This window comes from Squalius cephalus (genome assembly GCF_949319135.1).
Source record: "Squalius cephalus genome assembly, chromosome: 17".
NCBI classification, from domain to species: domain Eukaryota; kingdom Metazoa; phylum Chordata; class Actinopteri; order Cypriniformes; family Leuciscidae; genus Squalius; species Squalius cephalus.
Window position 1 is genome coordinate 17,787,002 of NC_137138.1, and position 12,931 is coordinate 17,799,932.

Here is a 12,931-nt window from a genome sequence, read left to right on the forward strand (position 1 = left end):
TAGGGCCACTATATATGCAGCTGCACTGTTTAATGTTTGAACATGTGTCTGTATGCATATCTGTGTTGAGTGTGGGCTGTGTTTGCGCCTCTTTGCAGGACTAACCTATCCAACCAAGCCAGCAGGCTCTTGGCGGCAGCGATGAGGTCCACTACAGAGGTCAGAAAGTCATTGGGAAGTTTTCGGGTGGCTCTGCCGTCATAGTGACCGCCCCTCCGCCGGCCCGTTATGAAGTTCTGCAGGTTCTTGGCTGATGCGTTCAGCTTATGGGTCAGAGTCTTCAGGTTCTCTGTCTCTAGTCCATAGTTCTGAATAAGAAAGAGCAAGAAAGACCATCACAACCTCCAAGAAAGAGCTAAAGAAACTTTTTTTGTGAGCATGGCTAAACTATGATGTCCTATAAATAAACTTTTTTAAATCTCTCTTTTCAGGATTTTCACTTATGCTCCAGCTTCTGTAATACTGTAGCTTACTCTTGAAACTCTGCAGTGTGGTACTGTATGTATCGTGTGTGACAAATTGCTTGCGATGTTCCACATTTGTAAGTTGCTTTGGATAAAAGCATCTGCTAAAGTATTAAATATGGATGTAAATGTAAATGAAACGGGGGGAGGTAAAGGCAAGGTCATAGGCACTCTGTGATGCAGTCCAAGTTCACTGGGAAAAAAGTAGTTTGAGTGGTTTTAAATAATGGAGGAAATAAAATGGAGAAGGAGAAAAGGGTCACTTAAAGGTACACAACCCACGCAACATTAACGTGAACTTAACATCGTAGTTCAAGTGAATCTTAATAAATACCTTGCTATAAAAATATATGAATACATCAATATACATACGGTTCAAAAGTTTGGGGTCACGATATGATTTTTTAAATGGTTTTGAAAGAAGTCTCTTATGCTCACCTAAAATACAGAGGAAACAGTAATATTGTGAAATATAATTACAATTTAAAATAACTGTTTAATATTTTTTTTAAAATACATTTTAGTTATCTATTCCTGTGATGGCAAAGCTGAATTTTCAGCATCTTTACTCCAGTCTTCTTCAGTGTCACATGATCCCCCAGAAATCGTCCTAATATGCTGCTCAAGAAACATTTCTTATTATTAACAATGTTATTATTAATAAAAAGTGTACTGCTTAATATTTTGGTGGAAACTATGATGCATTTTTTCCTTCTTTTTTTTTATAAATATAAAGTTTAAAAGAACAGCATTTATTTGAAATATTATTTTGTAACATTATAAATGTCTTTACTGTCACTTTTGATCAATTAAAATGTGTCCTTACAGATTAGATGTATTAATTTCTTTCAAAATCTTACAGAACCCAAACTTTTGAACAGTAGTGTTTATATGTCATTGTATGTCTCCATTGATTTATATTTATTTTTATTGTTTGGAACACTGAATTTCTCCATCAGTTGGGAGATGGACATCACTAACAGGTTAAATAAAAATATTATGAGTACGTACAGATCAAATTTTTATCAAAATGCTAAAAAAAAATGTTTTTTTTTTGTGAGCGGGCAAATCCCTCTACCTGATACCCCCTTACACTCATATACTCCACATGACACCACATAGTACGGATCTCCCAGAATGCCTTGCTCCACACAAAAGCCAGTGGGGATCTGTCATGCAATAGAACCAGCATGAGGGACAGATGAGTCATCATATTTAATGCAGCAGGGCTCCATGTTGGACAAACCCAGAGAAGCATTACATAAGAGGCTTTTAGGGACTAGCTGGGCTTAAGCACGTGACATAACAAATGGTGGGAACAAAAAAGAGGAATACAGGGGGCCAGTTTGCAAAGGCAGTGGCTAGTATACCCCCATTCACCCTCCTTTTTCTGCCCTCTTCCTTCATCCGCTCAGGACTGCTGTGTTCCTTCTCTCACACCTTTCTTTGCTCTCCCTCAGAGCCTTTCTCTCCTGTTTTAATTTGTTATCCTACTCTCACCCGACTGCTGCCAGTTTTCTACCCACTCTGCCCACACAAACTTTCAGTCGCTCCGCCTCTCTTTCCATCCTTCTGCATAAGCGTCCTTATTTCTCTTGTACCCTATCAGAACAGCCTGGAAACTGTGTGCAGGATGACAGTGGGGAATGGAGGGATTTTCAAGGATTTAAAGTGTTTGTTTTGGCTATTATAAATTGCAAAGGATGCAATTACCATAAACACAGAGGCAGCATGGGAAAAACAGGGTCAGGTGGTTCAGGAATAAAGATAACATATAGTGCTTGAGTGATTTGGATATTTTAATGGTTAATATATCTACAATAGGGGTTTTCAACCTTTTTGATGACACAGACCCCCAAATATGATGATCCTCTTTGCCTTGCTAAATGTATCTCTTGATACATCTAAAAGTATTCTGATGGTGGGTAGAAAATAAATATATTTTTTGAATATCAGGGGTATTATTAGTATTAGTATTATATTATACAAGTATTATCCATATAATAATGAACACATATGTATATTTGATACAATCTTGATACATGAAAATATGCATAATTTAGATCTTAATTATGCTTATCCACATGCTATTTATATTCATTTTGACATGTATACAAAATATGTATTGTAAGAAAAATGTAAATATTAGAAATCTGTGTAAATATTACATGGAAAAATATTTAGAAAAATATATTCTACCCACCATCAGGATATTTTTAGAAGCATAAACCTGAAGAAAAACTTTAAACTATGTCTGCGAATAGAAAATAAAATTCCTCTCATGATTTCTGACCAGTCTTTAGAAAGCAGAATGGAAAAGTAATAAAATGAAATTCAGTATATTTTAACCGTTTCTTAATTTTTTGCTTTTTAATCTATTTTATTTAAAAAAATTCAAATAAAAAAAATATTTCCTTTTTTCAAACCCCCTGATCTATTGAACAGGGTGGATGTAATAAATGTACATAATGCAGCTTACATAACAGATTTACTAACAGCTTGAGCCAGCGCAAACCCTCTTTTGGCGTTAAAAAACTACAGTCAGGATTTACTAAAGACAAGCAGTGAAAAATGAGCACTGAAATGGCTTGGACTGGGTTATTTTTGCGGCTGACCTTATTGCATGCATTTGTAGGAGATTCCCTTTTAGAAACAAGATTTATGGGAGGACAGCATTTAAATGAATCATGCAAGGTGATTTACTGGTATGAGCTGGTTAATTTACTGGTATGATCCGGCTGAGTCTGTGTACTTTAATTTGCACGTCAGAATATCACCTGCAGAACTTTCCACTCCCATTGGTGCTTTTTTGTAATTGCACTCTCACGCTAATTTGCCCTGTTTAGTAAATCTGGCCCTAAATCATGGAATATAACATGGCTGGAACACTGTATTCACCAATCTGCATCCAGAACCATAACTACGCATCTTGTAATTGCTATTATACCATTTCAGTTATGTTATTATAAAAACATAACACCAGCATAAAGCGAAACATAATGCTATAAAACTCACTTACTCTGTAAAGCAGATTCAATTTGTGTTTGTTGAGAACACAATGCACCTGTGTGAGTGTGTTTGCGTATGTGCTCACCAGCGCACAAAGCAGGTCCACAGCCTCCAGAATGAGTTCCTGGTGGCCGATTCGAGAAACACCCAGATCCTCGAGCTCCTGATGTGTGATTCTCAACAGCTGTTCACCGCCCACCTTCTCCTGCTCAAAGTTCTTAATGTACTGCTGCAGACAGTCATCCAAGCCTTGAAAAAAGCAACAAACAGCAATATGAAGACGTCATTCGAGCTGCTAGAGCATCCTGGATCCTATGTTTTCACTTACAGCATCATTTTCTTAATCTACTATGAGTTCTAATCTGATTAAATATGACTAAAACAGAGATTATAAGCAAATATAGTCTCAAATATATCTCCCAGCATGAGAGTGTGGGAGCTGATTGCGTGTTTACATGGTTACCATCAATGTGTACAGCACACATAAATATCCTCTCTAGGACAGTAGTGAGGGATTGTGAAAATTTTGGCACACAGCTGTTTAAACAGACTTTATTTTGTGGACCGATCCAGGCACACAACTTTGAAATGCTTTGCTGTCATGAACAGACGTCAGTGGACTTCAAGCACTATTGTCACTAATAAGGGAAGACCTATTTGGCGAGCGCTAGCTGTTGTCTAGGAAACACATGCCTCCCCCGTGCCCCCTACCCTTCATCTATACTGATCCTTCACTATTGTTTTCTTCTCCCACAGCTTCACACAAAACATCATATATTTATAGAAGAGAGACAGAAATTATTTCACACGTTCAGCTGAACCAGAAGCATTGTGTTGTTTTTAGATCACTCAAGTACAAGCAAGGAGGTAGTTGTGCTATTATATTGTACAATCTCTCTCTCTAACCATTCTCAGGGTTCCAGACTGCAAATAAAATGGCCTCAAATGAGATAAAATAATTATAAAATAATATAAACTATCATAAGGAAAACTTACATTTGCAGTTTCTTTGTGTATCATCTTGTGAGGTGGCATTTCTTATCAGCGTGCATCAACATTTCAACAACAAAAAACGCGATGTCTGATTCACAAACAAAAGACTCATTTTTTTAATGAGTCAGTCAAAAAGATTCACAAAAAAGCTTTAAATTTGCTCATGAGTTAGCGGTTTAAATGGGATTAACTTAGTAAGTTGTACTGGGTTCACAACCAACTTCCACACTGAACTGTAATATATAACTTATAATAAATTAATAAATGGTATTTTTAAAAATTAATACAGTATTTTACAAAACCATTCTCAGAGCTCTGTTGGGACTGTAAATAAACAATAGTCTCAAATGCAAAAAAAATTAAAGAAAAATCAGCCTTGATGTCCGATTCACAAAAAGACTCTCAATCAGTCAGTTAAAATATATTCACAATATATACTCAGATTCACTCAGTACATACTTCACTGACTTCACAACTGACTTCCTTACTGAACCGAGAGTGTAATTTAAAATTTAAAACATATAATAAATAAATAAAATATTATTGGTAATTTGTCTCCTAAGTTTTTTAAATTTCTTTCATTTCTTATTTTTAATCTCACTGTGCAGTTTTTACGTTTTGTAACTCTTTTAATATGTATGTATGTGATTATTTATGTAGAAAATGCTCTGCAGGAGACACATACTGTATGTGTAAATAAAGTTTCACTTGCTTACGCAGAAGCCGGCCTCTTTACCTCACAGCACCTTTACCTCAGTATTTCCATGTTCACTTCCTCCCAGCTCCCTCCTTCTGACCTCATCACTATTCATTTCCTCTCCACTTCCCATAAATTCCCACACAGACTTGCATTTTCTCCTCCATGAGGTTTCATTATCTGTGCGCTCGTTTCACAACAAAAGACGAGGATGCAGAGCATGTAAAATGTCCCTTTCATCAAACCCCTGATATTCATCTCTCTGTTGCATACATCTAATGGACCGTGAGGAGAAAGTTCAGATACCGGCACGGTTCAAAACTGCTGAAAGCGAGCGTTTCACGGCTTTGCATGCAATTTGAGGGCTTAACAAATCCGCTTCTTTACCAGGCTGATCTAAACCCGTTCCAAATGAAGGAATCATCACGTTTGTCGCTGTAAGTTGCTATAGAGACGGCACAGGGACGGGAAGAGCGTTTGAGTAGGACCTCATTACCAAGACAAAACTGGAAGTGAGATGAGAAGCTTATATGCAAGACGTTTGAATACACAAATAAATAAATAAAGAAACATCTAATACTACTTACATCATTGTACTATTCAGAGATTTTAGCTTTTGTGTGGCGTTTGCATTGTAATGCTAATGAAATATTATAGAAATATTATTATTAAGAATCTAAATGGTTCTACTGTAGTACCAGTGGCATAGATAGTACCATGACAGATTTATAACAGAAACAAGTGGGGAAAGGCAAACCATTTTTTTCAGAAGAACTTTCCCAATCATTAGAAATAGCAACATGAAACTAAGTGTGTTTTTTAGTTTTTTTTGTTTAACTAATCCCAATAGTGAGTGTTGCTTTTCCTGTGGCTGAGCGAGACAGGCCAGCTCACACAGCGCCAGTGTACACAAACAGTAAACTCATTGATTAGGAGGACATTAATCTGCTGGTAATTGCAGCCGTTGTGGCTAAGTTGTGTTAAACACTACAAAGAAGCGCCGCACGTTTATCTGGGACCATTAATCTCTGTCAAGCGAGGCGGTTGGTCGGCCAACAGCTAGAACCGAAAAAGATTAAGCAAGAGGGTGAGAGTGTAAGTAGGTTATCGAGTGAGTAAGTAATGAGAGAAAGTTGTTCTGAAGAAGAAAATCTGATTGTAGATTTACAGTATGTTGACTAAGGTTGCTTAGAAGCTGGTCCAATTCAATCGTGACCTGAAAACCTCTAAACTGTCCTGAATCCATGATTTGGCAAACGGTGTGGCCCAGAACTGAAAGAGGGATTGGGAGTTTCGTAACTCTCTAAGCAATGGATGATTAGAGTTAGATGGATAAAATGAACACTTTCTAAATATCACTTTATAGATTCATCAAAAAAAACAAATTTTTATCATTTACTCAACCAGTTTCTTTCTTCCTCTAAAGGATAAACTGTGTTGGTCCCACTTTTCCATGCAATTGCAGTGAATTGAGATTGGAGCTTTCAAGCTTTAAAAGGTGGAAAACCCTAAATTTCCAATAAATTCCAATACAATTCACATATTTGTTTACTTGTACATTACATGCATTCCAAAACCAAACTTCAGCGCATACGCAGTGCCAGTCGCCACATTCGGAAGCCATCCCCATAATGTCACCGGAGCTGTTGTGAGTATAATTGTCATTATATCCTTGATGTGAGAAAGTAGCCAATCCAAGCGTTTAAATTTTAAAGGTATAGTTCACCCAAAAATGAAATTTCTGTCATTAATTCCTCAACCTCATGCCGTTCCTAACCCATAAGACTTTCGTTCTGATGATGCCAGAATTTTCTTTTTTGGGGAACTATCCCAATAATGTTATTTCTCAGTGCTATTATGCAAGGATCTGCTTGTTATTTGCACACTGCAGCACACAGTTATTTTACAGTGTCTGTCAACAAACAGCTCAACAGTCTGTGTCTGGTCAATACGTGTGAAATCCTGTTGCACTGCTCAGTTAAATAGATTAGTATAACATGCATTTAATCAAGGCTATATTTAAGCTCTATTGTGTGCAGTTTTATTGGATTTATTGCCATTATTCTGCTAAGAATGACACCAAGGGGGGGTTCAGAGTGAGTCACAGGAAGCACTGAGGGGGGGCAGGGAAAAGTGAGCATTGAGGGAAGGTCACAGGGCTCTTCTGCTGTCGGGCCCTCACCTGGGGGCATCACCACTGAACTGTATGCTAAGCTACAACATGGTAATCGCAGCGTGGTAGGAAACAAGAAAAACACAGCATACACCATGAATTTACAAAGAAAATGTGACAAAATATTCAAAACTGCAAGTTACTACAAAGAACAAATCTTTCGCTGGAGCCGCCGTGCAGTGATAGCGCACATTGCTCTTGACACATTAGGGACAAAGCACTCACAGTCACAAGGGTGGCGTGTGATTTGCATCCAAACCACAACATGACCTCATCCCACTAACCCCTCTCACTGGACTATCCAAAAGAAGTCCAAAATAAATACATAAATAAATCTTTCTGGTTGTTGTTTGCTGCCTGTGAATGTGCCATCATTTGTTCATTTGATAAACATTAGCGCATATAGTGAAAAATAATGCAAGGTTGCAAAAGTTTGGGTCGGGTCAGTACGATTTTTTTCATCTCTTATGCTCAACAAGGCTTCTTATTTGATCAAAAATACAGTAAGAACAGCAATATTGTAAAATATTATTACAATTTAAAATAACTTTTTATATTTGAATATATTTTAAAAATGTAATTTATTCCTGTGATGGCAAAGATGAATTCTTAGGGGCCTTTACTCCAGTCTTTAGTGCTGCTCAATATTTTTGTGGAAACCATGATAGATATTTTATTTAAATAGAAATCTTTTGTGACATTATATATGTCTTTACTGTCACCTTTGACCAATTTAATGCATCCTTGCTGAATAAAAGTATTAATTTTTTTCAACAACAAAACTTACTGACCTCAAACTTTTTAGTGTACGTAAAATGCAATTTACTTTAGAACTTACAGAGGGAAAAATTAAAGGAAGCCTTGCAGAAGTGACATTTACATCACAATGCATTGTATTTGTTCAGATTTATGTTTCTATATATGTGTATTAGGTCTTATGTTGTTGTTTGATGTTTACTGCATTCATTTATTGTCATGGATGTTCGACCACTGTACAGTACACCATCTATACATGTTTATTTTAGCCACTGTCTACAGAAAGTCCAGTTTTTATGTACTTTGCCAACTCAAAATGTTTACTTTGACCTTAATTATAATGGTTGTTTTCAAAGCAGTTTTAGTAGTTCAGGTAGGTTGGTACAGAACTACTATTCCTGATCCACGACTGTGTTAACATTATATCAGTTATTGATACAGTTATTATGAATGAACTATAAAATATACAGCTACCATAATTCCTCCAATAAAGGAATGCCTGAAACATTTGTGATTTGTATTTTTTTATCATGCATTTTTGCAACCATAGCTTTCCACTAATTTCTAATCATAACACTAATTTCACTAATTGTTTACACGTTGCCATAATAAAAGTTACAGCATGGCACAGGCGTGTTTGGCAGGGAAGGGTGCATCACACTAATAATTGCTCCTGGTCAGATCTTTCTCATACCTTTAATGGCATCCAAAAACAACGTCCCTAGCCGTAAACAACATTTTCATTTACCTTCAAAAATATTGGGAAGTGCTAATAGATGTCAAATATGCAAGCCACAACAAAAAAACAAACCCCACAAAAAGTTCCATATGTTAGAAGCTCAGAGTACAAAAACATATCCAATAGGCATAGCCTTTACACATGAAAATGCTGTATGCTGCTAGGAATGCAAGGCCTAGACACCAGACAAATACATAAGATGAAAATACAGCATCTAAAGAGTGTTCTGAGGAGATGCATTTCATATACAGCACAAAATCCTGAGACTCAAAAAGGCAAAATGATTGCAGTCCTAGTCGACAAATTTGTGCTATTGTGTGTGGCTCGGTGTGGGCAGCATATAGCCATGCAGACTTATCATAGATGTACTCCGTGCTGCATAATGCTGTTTTAGCTTAATAAATGCTGCTAAAGGCATATTTATTCATTCATTTTGTCATCGCCCTCATGTTGTTAAAAAAGTCATCCGTAGAACACAAAAGGAGAACATTAGTAGAAAGTTCACGCTGCTCTTTTGCATATAATTAATGCAAATGGTGACCAAGTGCAGTCAAGCTCCAAATCAATGAAATATATATGGAACAAAGCAATGTGTCATGTGATGACAGATTTTTTTGTGCAATGATTGTGAGTGAAACTTTGAAGGTATTACATGCCGCTGATCAGAAGGCTCTAATGATCACACAGATATTCACAGACACCATCAGCCCATAGGGGTTTAACACAGTCTTACACTGATACACATGCATATAAACACTTTATCTTCAGTCTAAGCAGCTGATACAGCAGCTTGCGGGTTTTTTCTGCACATAACAGACAGATGCCGATTAAATTCTTCAGCTTTTTAGAAGCAAACATCAAGAAAATGTGTGAAGCATCTTACATTTCTCCCTGACCCTCAGGAAGGGTTAACTTACAGAGCGACGATGTGTACTTGTGAGCATGCTTTTAGTGTGCAAACAGCATAAGAAACCCTTTCTGGCATTCCCTTAGGGAGGAACACCGCCTCGGTATAATTCTTTATGATTCCTACACTGCCTTTTCATCTCGCTTATCCTTCCTTAACAGTTTAGATTTGCTCAAAATATAAGGATGTTTGCACTTTCAAAAGTTTCCAACCTCTAGATATTTGCCTACATATCTTCACCGCGCATAGACTGTGATCACAAAGCATGTACTAAATCAGCTATGTTCCGGCATAAGAGCAAAATGAAATGAATAACACATTAAATCACACAGCTTATTATCGTCCATTTGAGCCATCGCCTTATTTACCCACTCTAACAAAACACACACCATCTGATTAACTAACCTCAAGCCAAGACATCCACACGTGCAGGCATACAAGTGCACATTGTTGTACATTTAACAAAGCTGGTTATTGCTGAAAAGCACACCTGCAGACATATTCTCACACAAGCGTACACATTGAGTACCAAATTCCTATTTTGTGAATTCCTCACAGGGAGGAATGAGATGGAGAAGCTGATCAACCTTTTTTCACAAACATAACAACTTAAAGGCAGAACATTCAGCCAAGTGGAACACTTTCCTCATTTGAATTACAAATGACTGTCTTCCTCTCTTTTCTCAGTTCATCCAGAACTCCTGAGCAAATAAACCAGCCATTTAGACTCAAATGATCTTTCTCAAAGGAGTTCACCATATCTTATGCCAAATATATTTACAGTGTTTAGTTGTAATAGACCTAATGTGCATATTCAATTATGACACACTGGCTGCATTCGAAATCGCATATTTCCCTACTATATAAAATAACAGTATGTGACAAAAGTAGTATGTCCGAATTCACTGTACTCTTAAAAGAGTAGGCTAAAAGTACCTGGATGACCTTCTACTGACGGCGAGATTCTGAAGTGAGCACACTTTACTATCCCATGGGCTACGAGAGAGGATTTGTAAATGGCAGTGAAGTGACGCAATTGACACTGGTAGGCCACATCATGATAATGACAACATTGCGAATGTAGTACGCCCGGATTACATTCATACTACACACATTTATACAGAACAGAACATATTTTTTACGGTCGTGAAGTAGTTACTTATTCATAATAAGTACCTACTCAAGAGAGTATGCGATTTTGGACGCATCCACTGTTATCCTATCACATCACCTTAAAAAAATCAGTGTATGACTGTAATGTGGCAAAGACAAATTATAGTAAAAGGGATTATTTGACTGCCTTTGTGGTATAAGAGTAAACGGCACATAAAAACAAAACAACTATGCAATTGTTTCTTGACATGTCGATCAAATGGTCTGTTTTTTTTTTTTTTGGCCAGCAAAGGCTGCAATATAGACCAGACCTTTTGTAATTTTAATCAAACATAAAAGCTTCACTATAAAAAAAAAAAAAAAAAGGCCAATAATAAATATTTTAACAAAATTCTACAGTAAAAATTCTACAGTAAAACCCTTTAATGGTTACATTTTTATACTGAATATATATATATATATTAGATAAACAGAACAGAGTGTAATTTTACCATAACATTATAGAAATACTCACATTATTTTACAGTGAAAGCTAAAATATCATGAACCTATTTGGTAATATTTTTTATTTAAATTTAAAAATTAAATATTTCGTTTTTATTTTTGTTATCATTAATGAACACTCTGATGTTTATGTTGCAATGTAAAATGTTTCTTTCATCAGTAACGTTTTGTGTGTGTGTGTGTGTGTGTGTGTGTGTATGTGTGTCTTGTCCCCATAAAGATAGTAAAACTTGAGATCACCTACATTGTGGGGAGCAGCCAGCGGCGGGAAATGGATTAACAAACATACTAAATGATATTTTTTGGAAATGAGTAGGTTTAGGGGTAGGGTTAGTGTAATGGTGATAGAAAATACTGTCTGTAAAATATAAAAATAATTATGCCTATGGAGAGTCCCCACAAAAATTGCGAAACAGAGTGTGTGTGTGTGTATGTGTGTGTGCGCAACACTGTGTTCTGTTCATTAGCCGTTGTTGCTCATGAAAAAAGCCATTTTCATGAACTTCAGTGACCATGGAGGGGCCATTGAGCCTTTAACTGCCAGAGGGGTCCCAGCTGATCACTCAGCCTCCACGTGACCCGTCACTTTACATTCTGTTTGATGAGATGACGTGACTACTCTTAATTCATTAACACCATATTTAAACACATTCTGATATCTTAATCCTTTTACGTGTATTGCCGACATCAACATCTGTTAATAACAGCAATCGCTATGAGCTTAAAAGACTAAATCTTAATTGCATGACAGCTAGAGTGCGCGCGCACTGTCGCGCCTTGATATAGCGACGTTTCTTTAAAACGAGTTCAATTAAATATTGTAAGCACGCAAAAAAAATGGACAAATAGGTAACATTTACATTTTCATAAAGCACAAACACTGTGCACAGACGAGCCTTATTGGATATACAGTATTTTCCTCTATTGTCATTGCAAAATACATACGACTGTAAAATGCATACCTTTCATCCAGTCGACCACCTGGCTTGTTGACCACCTGCTTACAGGTTCCATGACCAGAGCCATTGTGGAAGTTTTTGCAGACGGTGCCAAACAAAGGTGCGAAAGAGGCGCTTCAGCACACTCCAGATCCACTCACGCAGATTTCTGCCTGTTTTTCATCCGCTGCATGTTTACCCAATTTCTGCCTTGGTTCTTGAAAAACGAAGCGTTGGTGGTCTTTCAAGTTCAAAGCATTGCTCTGCATTCCTTCGCACTAGTCTTTGTGAGAGAGCTGTCAGAATAGCCTTAGATTTCTCTTGGTCGCGCGCGAGGGTTTCTCCTCATTTCTATCATATTCATTCACGTTGCGGTGCCTTTAATGTTTCCATTCCTCATCCCATATATCGAGCCGTAGAAGAAAAACAACGGTGAATTCGCGCAGCTGTTTGCCCCGTCTCAAGCTGTTACCAGTAAACAGTAGTCTGCACGCGCGCCCCTCGCGCACACTCGTATGACTCGCGCCTCGTCCATTCTTGCCAGTCGTTGGCTCTGGCAAATGAGCCGTCATGAGGGCCAAGCAGCGGAAACATCTCCATAATTGAGCTGTGTGCCAACCAGAGGATTAAATACACGC

General features: G+C 37.2%; 2 protein-coding genes across 3 annotated transcripts in view; one reads left to right on the forward strand and one right to left on the reverse strand.

Annotated features, from left to right (window-relative positions):
- Positions 1-12,802, reverse strand: part of cnksr2b (connector enhancer of kinase suppressor of Ras 2b) — a 37,393-nt gene extending 24,591 nt beyond the window's left edge. For both annotated transcript variants that reach the window (XM_079847378.1, XM_079847377.1), the window contains exons 1-3: positions 12,318-12,802; positions 3,559-3,722; positions 106-308 (exon numbers count right to left, since the gene is read on the reverse strand). In XM_079847378.1, coding sequence (XP_079703504.1) covers positions 106-308; positions 3,559-3,722; positions 12,318-12,381 — 431 coding nt within the window. In that variant the 5' untranslated portion in view covers positions 12,382-12,802. The remainder of the gene's footprint in view (positions 1-105; positions 309-3,558; positions 3,723-12,317) is intronic.
- Positions 1-12,931, forward strand: part of sumf2 (sulfatase modifying factor 2) — a 144,136-nt gene that overhangs the window by 49,131 nt on the left and 82,074 nt on the right. The window lies entirely within an intron of this gene.